Source organism: Moschus berezovskii, chromosome 24 (assembly GCF_049115385.1).
Source record: "Moschus berezovskii isolate FMDL1 chromosome 24, NW_MosBer_1.0, whole genome shotgun sequence".
In the NCBI taxonomy this organism is placed as follows: domain Eukaryota; kingdom Metazoa; phylum Chordata; class Mammalia; order Artiodactyla; family Moschidae; genus Moschus; species Moschus berezovskii.
Genome location: NC_142483.1, coordinates 11,538,661 through 11,553,164, shown reverse-complemented (window position 1 = coordinate 11,553,164; position 14,504 = coordinate 11,538,661). Strand labels below are relative to the sequence as shown.

General features: G+C 47.3%; 2 protein-coding genes and 1 pseudogene across 2 annotated transcripts; all 3 read left to right on the top strand.

The window, feature by feature from the left end:
• The first annotated feature begins 1,942 nt into the window (after positions 1-1,942).
• Positions 1,943-2,098, top strand: LOC148773993 (large ribosomal subunit protein eL39 pseudogene; annotated as a pseudogene).
• A 2,320-nt stretch (positions 2,099-4,418) lies between these two features.
• On the top strand, positions 4,419-6,979 carry LOC129547887 (IQ domain-containing protein F1; the record flags this gene model as incomplete). The annotated part of the gene is made up of 4 exons (XM_055413933.2): positions 4,419-4,454; positions 4,619-4,735; positions 4,869-4,931; positions 6,533-6,979. Coding segments are annotated over 4 exons (663 nt in total), but the record flags the coding sequence as incomplete, so codon positions are not given.
• Positions 6,980-12,462: 5,483 nt separating this feature from the next.
• LOC148773992 (IQ domain-containing protein F5) lies at positions 12,463-14,297 on the top strand. The gene is made up of 2 exons (XM_088831676.1): positions 12,463-12,466; positions 13,852-14,297. Exons 1-2 carry the CDS (start codon positions 12,463-12,465, stop codon positions 14,295-14,297), a joined length of 450 nt encoding a protein of 149 aa, XP_088687802.1.
• The last annotated feature ends 207 nt before the right edge of the window (positions 14,298-14,504 follow it).

Genomic DNA, 14,504 nt, shown 5'->3' with positions numbered 1-14,504 from the left:
TGTCCCAACAGACCATCATGGACGTATTCCTACAAGTCAGGCTGATCTGCCCCACCCAGGCCAGGTCAGGAAGCTTTAGGAACCAGACTGCCCTTGGGGTGGGGGTCGGGGTGGAGGTGGGACCCTGCATTGCTCGCTGCTTGGGGACAAGGGTCAGAGGTGGGAACAGCTCTGCCCTTGGTCCAAATGACAGCCAGGCTGCATGACTCCTGTGAGCACTGCCCCTGCCAGGTAAACATGTCAAAGGAATGTTCATTCTCCTGATTTCACTGGATAATTCAGCTCCTGCCGTGGGGTGGAATAAAGAGAAGGTAGAGAGGCTTGACTGGAGAGGTAGCAATGCAGTTGCAGCCACCTCTCCTCAGTGGAAAATCAGTGGAAAATGGGAATGTTAAGGATTCTGCCCATACCTTTCCTTTAATGCCATGAGTCCAACAGCTGAGCCTGTGGTTCTCAAGTGGCAGTGGCTTCCCCCCGGTCCTCCCAGGCCTTCCCCTTGGACAGAGCTGCTCCTTTCATTCTCTTGGGGCCTGAAGGGTCAGGTTCAGACCAAATCCCTGAAAATGTTGTTATGGATCAGAGGATGTTACTAGAATTCACTCCCTATGTCCCTGCCTTAAATTGAGGTCAACGATGGGATACACATGCCTCCTGAACAGTATTGCAAGTAATATGGAGATGCCCCTTCATCCACAAACCCCTTTTCCATTAGCACATTCCCAGGGAGAATGAAAATAAATGCCCTTGGATTTGAAACTGAAAGTAATCCCTCCTATGGCTTCTATTTTTGGCCTTGGTCAGCTGAGACTCTCGTTGGGCTCTCCCTCCCTCTCTCCCTCGCTCTCTTCCTTCCAGGCAATGGGAAGCCATGAGAGGGTTGAGAGCAAAAACGTAAAATGAGCTGGTTCACAGTAAGAGGAAACAACTCGCTGCTGTGTGGAGAATTAATCAGTAGAGGTTTGGGGGAAAGAAGGGTGGCCACTTAGGAAGCTATAGTAATAGCAGGTAAGAGGTGATGGAGGTATGAGAGGGCCCAGCGGCAGGAACGGGGAGACAGCTGTGTTTGGGATGTGTTTGGAGAAGTCAACAGATCTTGTTGATGTGTTGATTGTGCAATGAGATGAAGGTGGCAACATAGTAGACAGTGGTGACATTTATGAAGATGAGGCAGACCAAGTGGGGAAAGCAGGAACGAGGAGGAGGATCGAGACTTCAGTCTGCAGCGTCCAGTAGTTGCAGGGAAGCCGAGCACCAGTGAGCTCACCGCTCTCTTTTATAACAAATACGAAGCCGTGTGACTCAGGGTTGCTGCACTATGCCTCCCACCTCCCACTCCAATGAGCTCAGCTCTCCTGTCTTCTTCCACCCCTGACAGACTCAAGGCCACAGGTGAGGGTGAGGTGAGCCACTGTAGAAACTCTTAGCTCTGAACCAGGCAAAAGACACCAGGTGGGGCCCTTCCTGGCTCTGCCTATTTCTGTCCTCTGCAGACCCACCTGGTCATCATGAGGCCCAGGGACTTCCTCAGATCACAGCCCCAGGGTCACTGAGGTGTGCGTTTCTCATTCCTAAAACACTGAGGTGAGCAGCTTGACTGAAGGGTGGGGAAGGGCTGAAAGAACAGCAGGTAGGGCTTAAAACATCAAACAGGTGTGGATCCCACTAACCACTTCACAGGTTCCATCAGGAAGCCTGCCCATGTCACTGAGGATGCCTCACCTCCGGATCCCCGAGTTGGCCTACAGGCACCCCCAGTCTACCCCCTCAAAAAAATACAGGAATGAGGAAATTTAGCAAGCATGCAAGATACTCATGGTATTGTGTGCATGTGTCTGTGAATATACTAAAAAACCATCGAATACAGACTTCCTTGGTGATCCAGTGGTTAAGAATCCGCCTTTCAGTCTTTTCTCCACCATCCTATCTTATGTTCGGTTGAGCTATGTCTTCTCACAAGACTTGCAGGATCAAGCGATTCCTGGCCAGGAAACAAAAACAAAATCATCCCATTCCCTAGTGGATTCGAATGAAAACTGGTAATAAAATCAGGCAAAGCTCCAAGAGAGGACGCTGCAGAAGATCCAAGCTGGGGATATAAGGAGTCTCACATATGAAGTGGCAAACATTTATGCTGTGTCAAGGCCACATGCATCTTAAGGGAATCACGGCAATGAGAACATCACCACTGTCTGAACAGCTCACGAATATTTTATGGGAGCAATGGAATGTTTGGCTGTGAGCATTTCCTCATTAGGGATCCATTTGCTCAGTAATAAGAATGTGAAATATTAAAAAAAAAAAAAAAAAGAATCCACCTTCCAATGCAGGGGATGCAGGTCTGATCCCTGGTCAGGGAACAAAGATCCCGCATGCGGTGGGGCAACTAAGTCCACACACAGCTACCAAGCTGGTGAGCCACAACTTGAGAGAAGCCCCCATTGCACAACGAAGTTCCCGTGTGCCTCGACTAAGACGCGATGCAGACAAAACATTAAAGACAAAACACTGAACCATGCACTTTAAGGGGATGAATTGTATAGCATCTGCATTATTATGCATTCTAACAAAGCTGTTAATAAATAAAAATTAAAAGCACACCTGAAATTGAAAGATTCAAGGGTTATAGCATACAGAAATCAACGGTATGAGCAGTTGTGAAATCCTTGATACTGAATTGCAAAGCTGAAGGAGATACATTATCTAATTTCAAGACGTACTGTCTTGAAAAACTATAAAATTACAGTAATCAGGACAAATAAGAATGTAAGAAGAGACAAACAGATCAGTGATACAGAATAGAGAAGCCAGAAATAGACTCACATTTACACAGTCTATTGATTTTTTTTATGTACCAAGCTCAGTCAATGCAGAAAGGAAATGTATTTTTCAATGGAACAGAAAACTTGACCCCTATCTAACATCATAGCCAAAAATAAATTCAAGATGGATCATAGACCTAAACAAAAATTAAAGCAAAGCTGATATAAAGCTTCTAGTGGAAAACCTATGAGAAATATTTTGTGACCCTCGAGTTGACAAAGATTTCTTAGGGCAGAGAAAGCACTCAGTATAAAATATTGATAGAACTGGACTTGATCCAAATTAAAACCATCTGTTCATCAAAAGACAGCACTTAAAAAGTCACAAACTGGGGAGAAGAACATTTGCAATACATGTATCTGACAAAGGACCCATATCCAGAGTATAAGAACTTCTGTGACTCAGTAATGAAGACAAACAACCCAATAAAAGTGGAATACAGGCTGAAACCAATACCTCATAGAAGATAAACAAATGGTCACAAAACACATGCTCCTCATAGCTGGATCCTTGAATCTGAGGAGTGAGGGGAGAAATTAAAGCCCAGCCCTCTAAGGACACAGGCATGATTGCACATATGGAGCCCCGGTAAACAAGGGGGCTGAGTCCCAGGGTGGAGGGAGACTCAGGCAGGAGAGAGGTCAGAGCACGGGGTATTGGTGAATACGATGACCCTAGGGGCAGGGAGGATACTGGTGCTTTGAATGCCACCAGGACTGACTCAGACTCAATCCAGTGGGCAGGGAGGAGCTGCCCCAGGGGCCGAGGAGCAGAAGGGGGACACTATTCAAGCAGGGGGCCTGGGGTGAGTGTGAGGGGGGTGAGCTTCCTTCTCCAGCCCCCATCTTCTCTACCATTCTTTTCCACCTCTACCAGAAGTCCTAAGGAGAAATGTGAAGAGAAGAGAAGAGCGGATCTGTGAGGGTGTCAATGGGATCAACCGCCTGAATACGCTCCCAGCCCCAGAGCCTGAGGGGGAAGGAAAGAAGTTCTGCTGGTCCTGAGGGCCTCACAGAGTTCTGCAGTATTGTATGAATGGGTCAGCAATTCAACTCTTCTCTGCTAAGGTAATCATTGGTAGCAGTTTGGTGTACATACCTTTCTCCCTCTTCATCTGCATTTATAGCATATATGTATAATTATACATCTTGATGGGTTTTTTACCATCCCATCCAATGATGGTTTTATATCTCATCTAATCAGATCATAATGATCAGCTTTTTTCACTTACAAATATATCTTGGATACACTTTCTCATCAGTACATATAGAAGAAATTATTTTTCAACAGTTATGTTAGAGGCTATAGTATAAATGGACTATAAATCATTAGATCAATGCCCAATTTTACCAACTGGGGATGTCACCAATGACTATCTTTATACACCTTTATATCAATGGGCCACTCTTTCCAGTGTCTTGCTTTTGGCCATTTCCAGCAGAAGAGAACGGACAGTACTGTTGCCTCTTCCTTGGAGGGGGCTTAACTCTTAGGAGTCATCCTGGTGCTTGAGTCATAACTGCCCCTATGACATCACAGGTCTGCCACCCTGACTCTTTTCTCCCATGCCATGACTAGAGGAACAGACCTGAGGGGATTTGAACCATCTACACCCAATCCATGTGGAACCAATGGTGAGTAAGAGGCTGACACACTAGGCATTTTGGGGATGTCCCCTTAACTCTCAGGGTGCACGACTACTCTGGGAAGCCCTGTACACTAGGGGTGTGTGGCTTGCTTACTGGGGAGAGAGGGAGAGCAGCCTCACTCTTGCCTTTCCCCTGTCTGCTGATTGTAGGAGACAGACCAGCCTAAGACAGTTGATCAAAAGCCTGAAAATGGGCCTCAGGAGAATAAGGGGCTGATGGAGAAAAGTTTACCCTCAGAACCATCGTCGACATTAAAGAAGGCAGAGGTAAGAGGAGCCCTGACTTGGATGTCTCCAGGCTTTGTGTCCTAATATTGTGGCTAGTGTCTTTGGTATGTTCCAGAGCCAAGAACAGGAATAAACTCTTTCTTGTCTGTCCCCTTTTCCCATTTTTTTAAAGGTTAAACAAGAGAATAAAACAGCAACGAAGGGAGTGGATGATGCTGATAAGAGATCAGGAGTAGTATGATCCCCTCACCCAGATGACATGGGGCTGGGAGTACAAATGTGCGAGTTGTGTTTGTGGAATGGAATGGCCAATATTCTATTTGGAAGCTGGGTTTAATCAATGGTGTGTATGTGTGTGTGTGTTTGAGCGTGTGTGCATGTATGTTTGCTTGCTAATTAAGATTTAAAGTTTGAAAGTTAAGAGAAGTGAAGATAGGGAAGAGATGAGAGGCAGTTTTTATGGGATGGGGGAAACTTTAAACACTATGACATTGCAGAGGAAGAGAGCAGGTTGTGAACTGGAGCTGGAACCAAGGATGCAAGGGCAGGATAGCAGAGGAAGCCATTTCTCCAGTAGGTGTGTGGGGGTCTGAAAGGAGGAGTCATGGATCCCGGTTGGGTGGGCAGTCTCAGGTGGACTTTGATAACACTCTGATCATGGAATTCTGTCCTGAGGTTGGCCAACTTGACCCGTGTAATACTGGGTAACCAGAACAAACACATGAAAAGATGCTCAACATTATCAGAGAAATGCAAATCAAAGCCACAGTGAGGTACCATCTCATGCCGGTCAGAATGGCTGTTATCAAAAAGTCTACAAACAATAAATGCTGGAGAGGGTGCGGAGAAAAGGGAACCCTCTTACACTGTTGGTGGGAATGCAAACTAGGACAGCCACTATGGAGAACAGTGTGGAGATTCCTTAAAAAACTGGAAATAGAACTGCCAAACAACCCAGCAATCCCACTGCTGGGCAAACACACTGAGGAAACTGTAATTGAAAGAGACACGTGTACCCCAATGTTCATCGCAGCACTGTTTACAATAGCCAGGACTTGGAGGCAAGCTAACCAAATGGATAAGAAAGCTGTGGTACATACACACAATAGAATATTACTCAGCCATGAAAAAAGAATGCATTTGAATCAGTTCTAATGAGGTGGATGAAACTGGAGCCTACTATACAGAGTGAAGCAAGTCAGAAAGAAAAACAATAATACAGTATACTAATGCATATGTATAGAATTTAGAAAGATGGTAACGATAACCCTATATGCGGGACAGCAAGAGAGACGCAGATGTAAAGAACAGTGTTTTGGACTTTGTGAGAGAAGGCGAGGCTGGGATGATTTGAAAGAATAGCATTGAAACATGTGTATTATCATATGTGAAACAGATCGCCAGTCCAGGTTCGATGCTTGAGACAGGGTGCTCAGGGCTGGTGCACTGGGATGACCCTGAGGGAAGGGATGGGGAGGGAGGTGGGAGGCGGGTTCAGGATGGGGGAACACATGTACACCCGGGGCAGATTCATGTCACTGTATGGCAAAAACCACTGCAATATTGTAAAGTAATTAGCCTCCAATTAAAATTCATTAATTAAAAAAAATACCGGGTAGCCAGGACACATATACTCCCGTTTTACAGATGGGTGCTCAGAGATTCAGAGGTCAATATGATGTATCCATGCCCATTAACCAGAGGGGAACAGAGAAAGGACACGTACTTGGCCTGTGGGTCCAGCCAGCATCTTGCACAGGGACCCTTCGCGGCACACCCTGGGGCTGAAGTGGGTGGGGAATGTTCACTCAATGTCTCCTTTTTTTTTCTCATTAGGTCACAAAAACACAAAATAAGCCTCCCGTCAGTGATCCAGAAGCAGTAAAGATCCAGGCCTGGTGGCGGGGCACCCTGGTGCGCAGGACGCTGCTGCATGCGGCACTCAGAGTGTGGATCATTCAGGCCTGGTGGAGGGTCAAGCTGGCGCGGCTGCAAGAGAGTAGGCGGCGGACAGCTCTGGAGAACTTTACACGGAAGGAGTGGGCAGCAGTCAGGCTGCAGTCCTGGGTCCGCATGTGGCGCATCCGTCGGCGCTACTGCCGTCTGCTCAATGCCACCCGCATCATCCAAGCCTACTGGAGGTGCCACTCCTGCACTTCCCGCGGTTTCATCAAGGGCTACTACAGAGTCACAGCCAACCAGCTACATCTCGAACTCGAGATCTTGCTGGGCTCAGGGCCTTGCATTCTGACGGAGTGTATTCCCCTTCCAATAAAGCAGTGAAGTGGTCTTTACCCAGCCCCTCTCTGCTTGATAAACTCCAGGACATCAGGGCCAAGGGTGGCAAATGGTTAGCATCTCACACGCTAGCTCTGAGGAATTGGCACGGGTTGTCTGAGGCACTGAGGTTTTCTGAGGAAGAGGATTCTGAGCCCTAGTCCAGACAGAGAAGAGATTGTGATTGATTAGCAATGTCTGACATAGGCAGGGAAGTTGGGAGTACAGATCTGCCATGTCGCCAACTCAGACAGCATCACTCATGTTTGGTCAATGGGAATAGTGCATCTCCCCAAGGCTGGGTATAATGGAAGCCTGGGGCAGGGGTGGGGTTGTCCTACACAGCAGCACTTTTGCCAGGAATTCACTCACCCCAGTCTATTTGCTCCAGGCATGATCTCCCATCCTCATGACTGAGGGGAGCCCATCTACCCCAAGGTCTTGATCCTGGCTCCTGCTGTTTCATAAACTGCGCCCCCCACCCGACCCCCTGTAAATGGAGGATGAGAAAAGATGGAAGAGGCAGACTACCTCAGATCAGTAGGTGGCAGGTTTAGTAAGCAAGGGAACTTATTTATAAGGCTTGTCTTGGGCAGCTGCAGACAAGTAGATCTCTGTTCTGCACTTGCTTGCCAGCATTTTGAAAGTTTATATAGAGGCCTTAATGGGGTTCAGCCACATATTCCATACAGATATTCTCAATAACACATTACTCTCAAGGCTGCATCCTTGAAAATGCCTCTCACTGTGGAAATGGTGGGTAGATCATACACTTCAAGAATAAGGGAGGCAGTGTTCAGTTCAGTTCAGTTCAGTTGCTCAGTTGTGTCCGACACTTTGCGACCCCATGGACGCACGTCACAGTTCCCTGTCCATCACCAACTCCTGGAGCTTGCTCAAATGCATGTCCATCGAGTCACTGATGCCATCCAACCATCTCATCCTCTGTCATCCCCTTCTCTTCCTGTCTTCAATCTTTCCCAGCATCAGGGTCTTTTCCAATGAGTCAGTTCTTCGCATCAGGTGGCCAAAGTATTGGAGTTTCAGCTTCAGTATCAGTCCTTCCAATGAATATTCAGGACTGATATCCTTGAGGATTGTTGACTGGTTTAATCTCCTTGCAGTCCAAGGGACTCTCAAGAGACTTCTCCATCACCACAGTTCAAAAGCATCAATTCTTTGGCACTCAGCTTTCTTTATAGTCCAACTCTCGCATTCATAAATGACTACTGAAAAAACCATAGCTTTGACTAGACGGACCTTTGTTGGCAAAGTAATGTCTCTGCCTTTTAACATGCTGTCTGGGTTGTTCACAGCTTTTCTTCCAAGGAAAGGGAGGGGGTGATGGGCATCCATTTGCCCAGGTCTCTCTTGTGTGTCAGCGGCAGTTTTTTTCAACAACCCCTTCCAGTAACTTCCTGCTCACTTTAGGGGCTGAAACTTCACACCTGGCCTCCAAGTTAGAATCTGAACCCCAAACTGAAAATGGTTAGCGTGCATGGCCCCTGTCCTCATTCCTACCTCAAACTGTCCCTCACTCTCTGACCTTGAGTGGAGGCTTGGACTCATTCTCTTCCAGACCTTACTGATGTGGGAGGTTCCACACGCTTGGGGTTGGGGTGGGGAAAAAAAGCATTCCACTGCTAGCTGAACCTTCTGGTGAGTGTCAGCCCCTAGGTGATCACAGACCCAGAGCTGAGAAGGCAGAAGCTGGGTCTCCCTCACCCTCTCCCCAGTTTCTGCGAGAATTGGTCCTCTGACAGTCCCTTCTTGTGACAAGCTGCCACCTGAGGTTAGACTGGGTCCTAAGTGATTAAGAGGGCAAACTTAGGCTGTCCTTCTGCCCATCTAGGCACTGCTGTTTCACGGTTTCCTGCAGAGAGAGGTGGTCTGAGGTCTTGGGTTATTCCCCATCCAAGCTGAAAGCTCAGAAGCCCTACCTCCATCCCGGCTCCATCTCCTCTGCCCTGGCAAATGGGTCCCTCAGCTCACATTTCCCAGAGGTGGTCTGCTCCAGCTCTCTGTCTTGCACTGGGGCTTGAACTGTGTCTTTCCTCCTTTTTTTCCCCTCTGTGTCCTGCCCCTGTGTCTCACTCAGGTTCTGGTCTCTCTCTCTTGCTCTGAAGGATTTCTGTCCCCTCTCCCCTCATTTCTCTTTCTCTTTTGTGTTCAGTGACTCAGAGTTAAGAGCAAGGACTTTGGAACCAAACCAAGCTAAGTCACACCAACGTGGCTTCCCCACTCACTGCTGTATGGCCATGGATTTGTCATTTTTCCTATCTGAGCCCCAGTTCCCTGAGCTGTGAAGTGGGGCTAATAATCCTCATCTTTCAGCGTGAATGTCAAGTAGCATAAAAATTCAGCCTTAGCAAAAGAACAAGGAAAGAAGGTTACATTTACATGCCTTAAAAACTGGCAGTCAGAGTGGGAGGGGAATCATGTTTAGTTTAATTAAGAACACCAAAGGTTCCCTACCATCAAAATCAACTGCAAATGTCTGGGGCTTCCCTGGTAGCTCAGTGGTAAAGAATCCGCTTGCCAGTGCAGAAGACATGGGTTCGATCTGTGGTCTGGGGAGATCCCACATGCCGTGGAGCAACTAGGCCCGCTCACCACACCTACTGTGACGGTGCTCTAGACGCCCGGAGCCACAGCTGCAGAGCCCTTATGTCACAACTACTGAAGCCCAAGTGCCCTAGAGCCTGTGATCTCCAACAAGAGAAGCCACCGCAACTAAAGAAAAACCCACACGGCAATGAATACCCAGCACAGCCTAAATAAATACATAAAATTACACAATTTTTTAAAAAGAAGGAAAAAGGTATATACACGAAACTACTACCCATAATTCCATTAAGAGTGTGAGTGTGTGTGCTGAGTCACTTCAGTCCTGTCTGGCTCTTTGCAACCCCATGGACTGTAGCCCTCCAGGCTCCGCTGTTCATGGGATTCTGGAGGCGAGAATACTGGGGTGTGTTGCCATGCCCTCCTCCAGGGGACCTTCCTGACCCAGGGATCAAACCCATGTCTCTAATGTCTTCTGTGAGAAGAGTTGAATTGCTGACCCATTTATATAATACTGGGGACCTCTGTGAGGCCCCTAGGACCAGCAAACTTGCTTTCCTTCCCCTTCAGGCTCTGGGACTGGGAGTATATTCAAGGGGCTGATCCCATTGACACTCATTGACTCCTCCTTATTTCTTTCTGTCCCTCCCGGAAGGGATCTACTGAGAACCTCTAGGAGGAAACTCTGGTAGAGGTGGCAGAGAACGGTGGGGACAGGGTAGGAGAATGGGGAGAGACCCCAGAATGCTGGTACTTCTGTGGGTCACCCACAGTGGTCCTGAGGGGTGCCTATGTTTTGTTTCCTGTGCTATGTCCCTTACTCCAGCCCCAGGAGATGTACCCTCATCATGATCAAGCCAGCATACCTGCAAAAACTCCCCTTGGATGATATTACCCCTATGCTCTTCAACCCCTGAGGAAGCTCCTCCCTGCCCACTGGCTTGAGTCTGAGCAGGTCCTGGTGGCATTCAAAACCCCAACACCTTCCTTGCTTCTAGGGTCACCACATCCACCAACATCCCAGTCCCTGGCCTCTTCCCTAATCAGTTGTAAGGTCTCTGCACCTCAGTTTCTTCATCTGTGAAGTGGGGTGAATGTCATCAGGGACAGTGGTGACTAGGGGCTAGACTATGGAGACAGACTAACGGGGGCATTAAACTGATGTGGGTTTCCCAGGGGTCGGGCCAACACCTTTATCCTCAAATGGATGCTTCCTGTACCTTCACTGTCCCATGCACTGTACTCCACCATTTCCCCATTCTCCAATTTACTCTCGTTCTTTCCACTCTCCCATTAACTTCACCTTGACATTCCCTTTCAGCCTTCAATGGCCTCCTCCTCTTCTCTTCAACTGCTCTCCCCCTAGCCCCACACTGACTTCCTCCACACTCCCTCTTCACACTGCAATGCACTTCTCAGTGACCCCTGGGGCTGTGACCCTGAGGGGACCAGGGCCTCACTATAGCCAAGTGGGTCTTCAGAGGCCAGGAACAAGCAGAGGTGGGGCCCTGCTTGTGCGGTGTCTGACTGACCCCTCATCTCCTCACTGTGATCTTGAGGTCCTCAGGGAAAGAAGAAGATAGAAGAGTGCTTGAGGCCACTTGATGGTGAGATGTGGGTCCTGGCTGGTCCTAAGGTCTTTGTGGTTTTCTGGCCTGTGTGATTCTTGCTTTCCCAGGGATCTAATAACCAGGAGACTTACAGATAGGTAAGACATAGGAAGTTTAGCCACAGGAAGGGAGTTTACTTTGTCCCCCCAACTCTGATATCCTCATCAGAGATGATCAATGTTAGTTTTTGTGGATATCTTCCTAATTTCTATCACCTTTTAAAATAAAACCTTTACAATATATGTGTATAAATCTATGCTTTTATTTAGTTCATTTTGATTTGATGAACTTGCTAATCTTGCTAAATCTTGTACACTCTTCTATATCAGTACATAGAGGGCACACTCATTGCTTCTGTTATTTGGTATACCATTGTTTAAACGAATTGAAATCGGGACTGTCCTGGTGGTCCACTGGCTAAGACTCGGTACTCCCAATGCAAGGGGACTGGTTCCACCCCTGGTTGGAGAACCAGATCCCACATGCTACAGTTAAAAGATCCCAAATGCTGCAAGGAAGATAAAAGATCCTAAGTGCGACAGCTACCACCCAGTGCAGCCAAACAAACAAACAAATAAAAATAACCATTAAAATAAATGAATTGAATTCTATCATACTCAGTGAAGTAAGTCAGAAAGAGAAAGACAAATACCATATGATACTTACATGTAGAATCTAAAATATGACACAAATGAACTTATCTATGGAACAGAAACAGACTCACATAGATAACAAACTTGTAGTTGCCAAAAAGGAGGAAGAGTGGGGGAGAGATGGACTGGGAGTTTGGGATTAGCAGATACAAACTATTATGTATAGCATGGATAAACAACAAGGTCCTACTGTGTAGTGCAGGGAACTATATATTATATCCTATGATAACCCATAATGGAAAAGAATATGAAAAAGAATGTATATATATTATATATAACTGAACCACTTTGCTGTATAGCAGAAATTAACACAGCATTATAAATCAATTACTTCAATAAAATAAATTTTAAAAAATAAATGAACCGAAACCCTCTTAACAAATACCAGGCAGGCTTTAATGAGCAACGTTATTTACCTTTGCGTCAGTGGGTCAGGAGTTGAGGTGTTCTTCTTTGTAACCAGAACTGTGTTCATTTAGGTAGGAAAGAAAGGATAGGTTCTTAAGTTTTCCTTAGAAGGGGCTCAGCCGTTGGGAGTTATTCTGGTGCCTGAGTCATAGGTGCCCTTATGACATCATGCTCTCTCCTTCTCCATCTCTTCCGGCCAGAGCACTGGCTGGACAGCAGACCTGAAAGCGATGGGAACATCTAGCCCCTAACCATGGGTAATTTAGTAGAGTTAAGACCTAAGGGGGTTTGACTATCCAACCCAAACAATGAGCATTTAATGTCTTATGAGATCGATCTATCCATGCTTTTTGGAGCTGGGTGTATCTCCCATAGTTACCTCAGGATGGGATCCCTTCTCATGTCTGAGATCCTAGGAAGGTCCAGGAAGCCTCATGTGGGGTTGACTTGACACCTAGTGGTGGGGAGAGCACCCTTACTTTCATGTTTTTCTCTCTAACCTCTGATAAGGACAGCAAACCTTCCAAATTATGATCACAGGTTATGATGAAGTCTCATTGATAGAACAGAGCTGGAAGGAGCAAAGGAGAGGAGAACAAGGGATTCCACTTCCAACACCCTACCCACACCACTGCCACTGCCCTCCCACCCCTCCCTGGGTAGATGGATCTGGGATATTGTGTTGGGGAGAGCCTTGACTTGTGTTATCTCTGGCCCTTGTGGCCCAGTGGAGTGACTCAAAGGTCTGTGACCATGTAATTTATTTTCCAAAGACAGATGCTTCAGGGAGTGAAAGGGGCACTTATCAACATCACACCAGGACAACAGGCATAGACCCAGGATATGCTAGGCAAACTGGGACGAATGGCCACCACACACAGAGTAGGAAATGGAGATGGGTTGACTCCTCCTTGGCTGTCTTTTCCCCCTGTTTCTTCCTGAGGTTGAGAGTCTAGCCAAGGTGTGCGCTGAGGAGGAGGGCAAAGAGTGTGAATCCAGGCCTCACAGGGTTGAGAGACTCAAAGTGAGGATTGTGTTTGGGCAATGAAAAGGCCAAGGTACAGGAAGACTGGTGTGTGTCTGTGCATGCACATATGCACATGTATCTTTGTAATGATGTATGTGTTGTCTGGTGTTAAGAGCTTAAAGTGTATGAGGTGCAGGAATCTTTTAACATTTTGGTGAGGCAGAGGGAGGCAGCAGGCAGGTTTAACCTGAAGTCAGAGGTGAGACGGCAGGGAGAGCAAAAATGCCACTCTTCTAGCTGATGAGAGGTGACTGAAGGGAAGAGTCATGGTTCTCAGGTAGGCGGTCAGGTCCAGGTGAAATGTCTATCTCTTTCACTTCTAGATCAGGGTGTTCCTGCTGTAGATGGTCAACCAGGTCCGTGCAAAACTGGGCCAGGTTGCAAGTGCAGGTGTACCTCCATTTTACAGACGGAGACCCTGAGACCCAGAGGACAAGATGAGGTACCGATGTCCACTAACCAGAGAGTGGCAGAAGCAGGACACTTAGTTCATCTCAAGGTGCAGCTGCTGCTCACAACAGATCTCCTGAACGTCAGAGAAATGGGCCCCTTCCTGCCACAACTTAGGGCCAAAATATATGAATTTCTTAAGTGTCCCCTGTTTTCTCTTTTAAGGCCCCAAAGTAAGAATCGTAATAACCGAAGAAAACAAGGCGGTTGTTTCCATTCAGGCCTGGTGGCGGGGCACTCTGGTGCGCAGGACGCTGCTGCATGCGGCTCTCAAAGCATGGATCATTCAAGGCTGGTGGAAACAGAAACTGGTGCTGCTGATGGAGAATAGGCGACGGGTGGCCCTAGACGCCTTCGCAAGGCAAGAATGGGCAGTGGTCAAGCTACAATCCTGGGTCCGCATGTGGTGCATCCGCCTTCGTTATTTACGTTTGCTCCATGCCGTCCGCATCATCCAGGTCTATTGGCGCTGGCATAGTTGTCATACCCGTGGTTTCATTCAGGGCCATTACGACCTCAAAGAAAACCAACTGAATCTTCAACTCGAAATCTCTTTGGGTTCACAAGCTTGTAGAGTACAACAGTGCATACCACTTCCAATAAAGGAATGACCAGGTCTGTTATATCTGTGTCCCCAGCTCTTTTGTCAGACATACCTCAAAGAAGGTCATTAGGCTAAGGATGGCTAATACTTGGCATCTCATAAATCAGCTCTGAGGAAGTGACAGGGGTTGCCTGGGGTTCGGTGTGGAGGATTTTAAGAGTCTGGTGCTGGATGAGTGGGGTCTGTGGTTGATTAGCAATGTCTGCTGCCATGG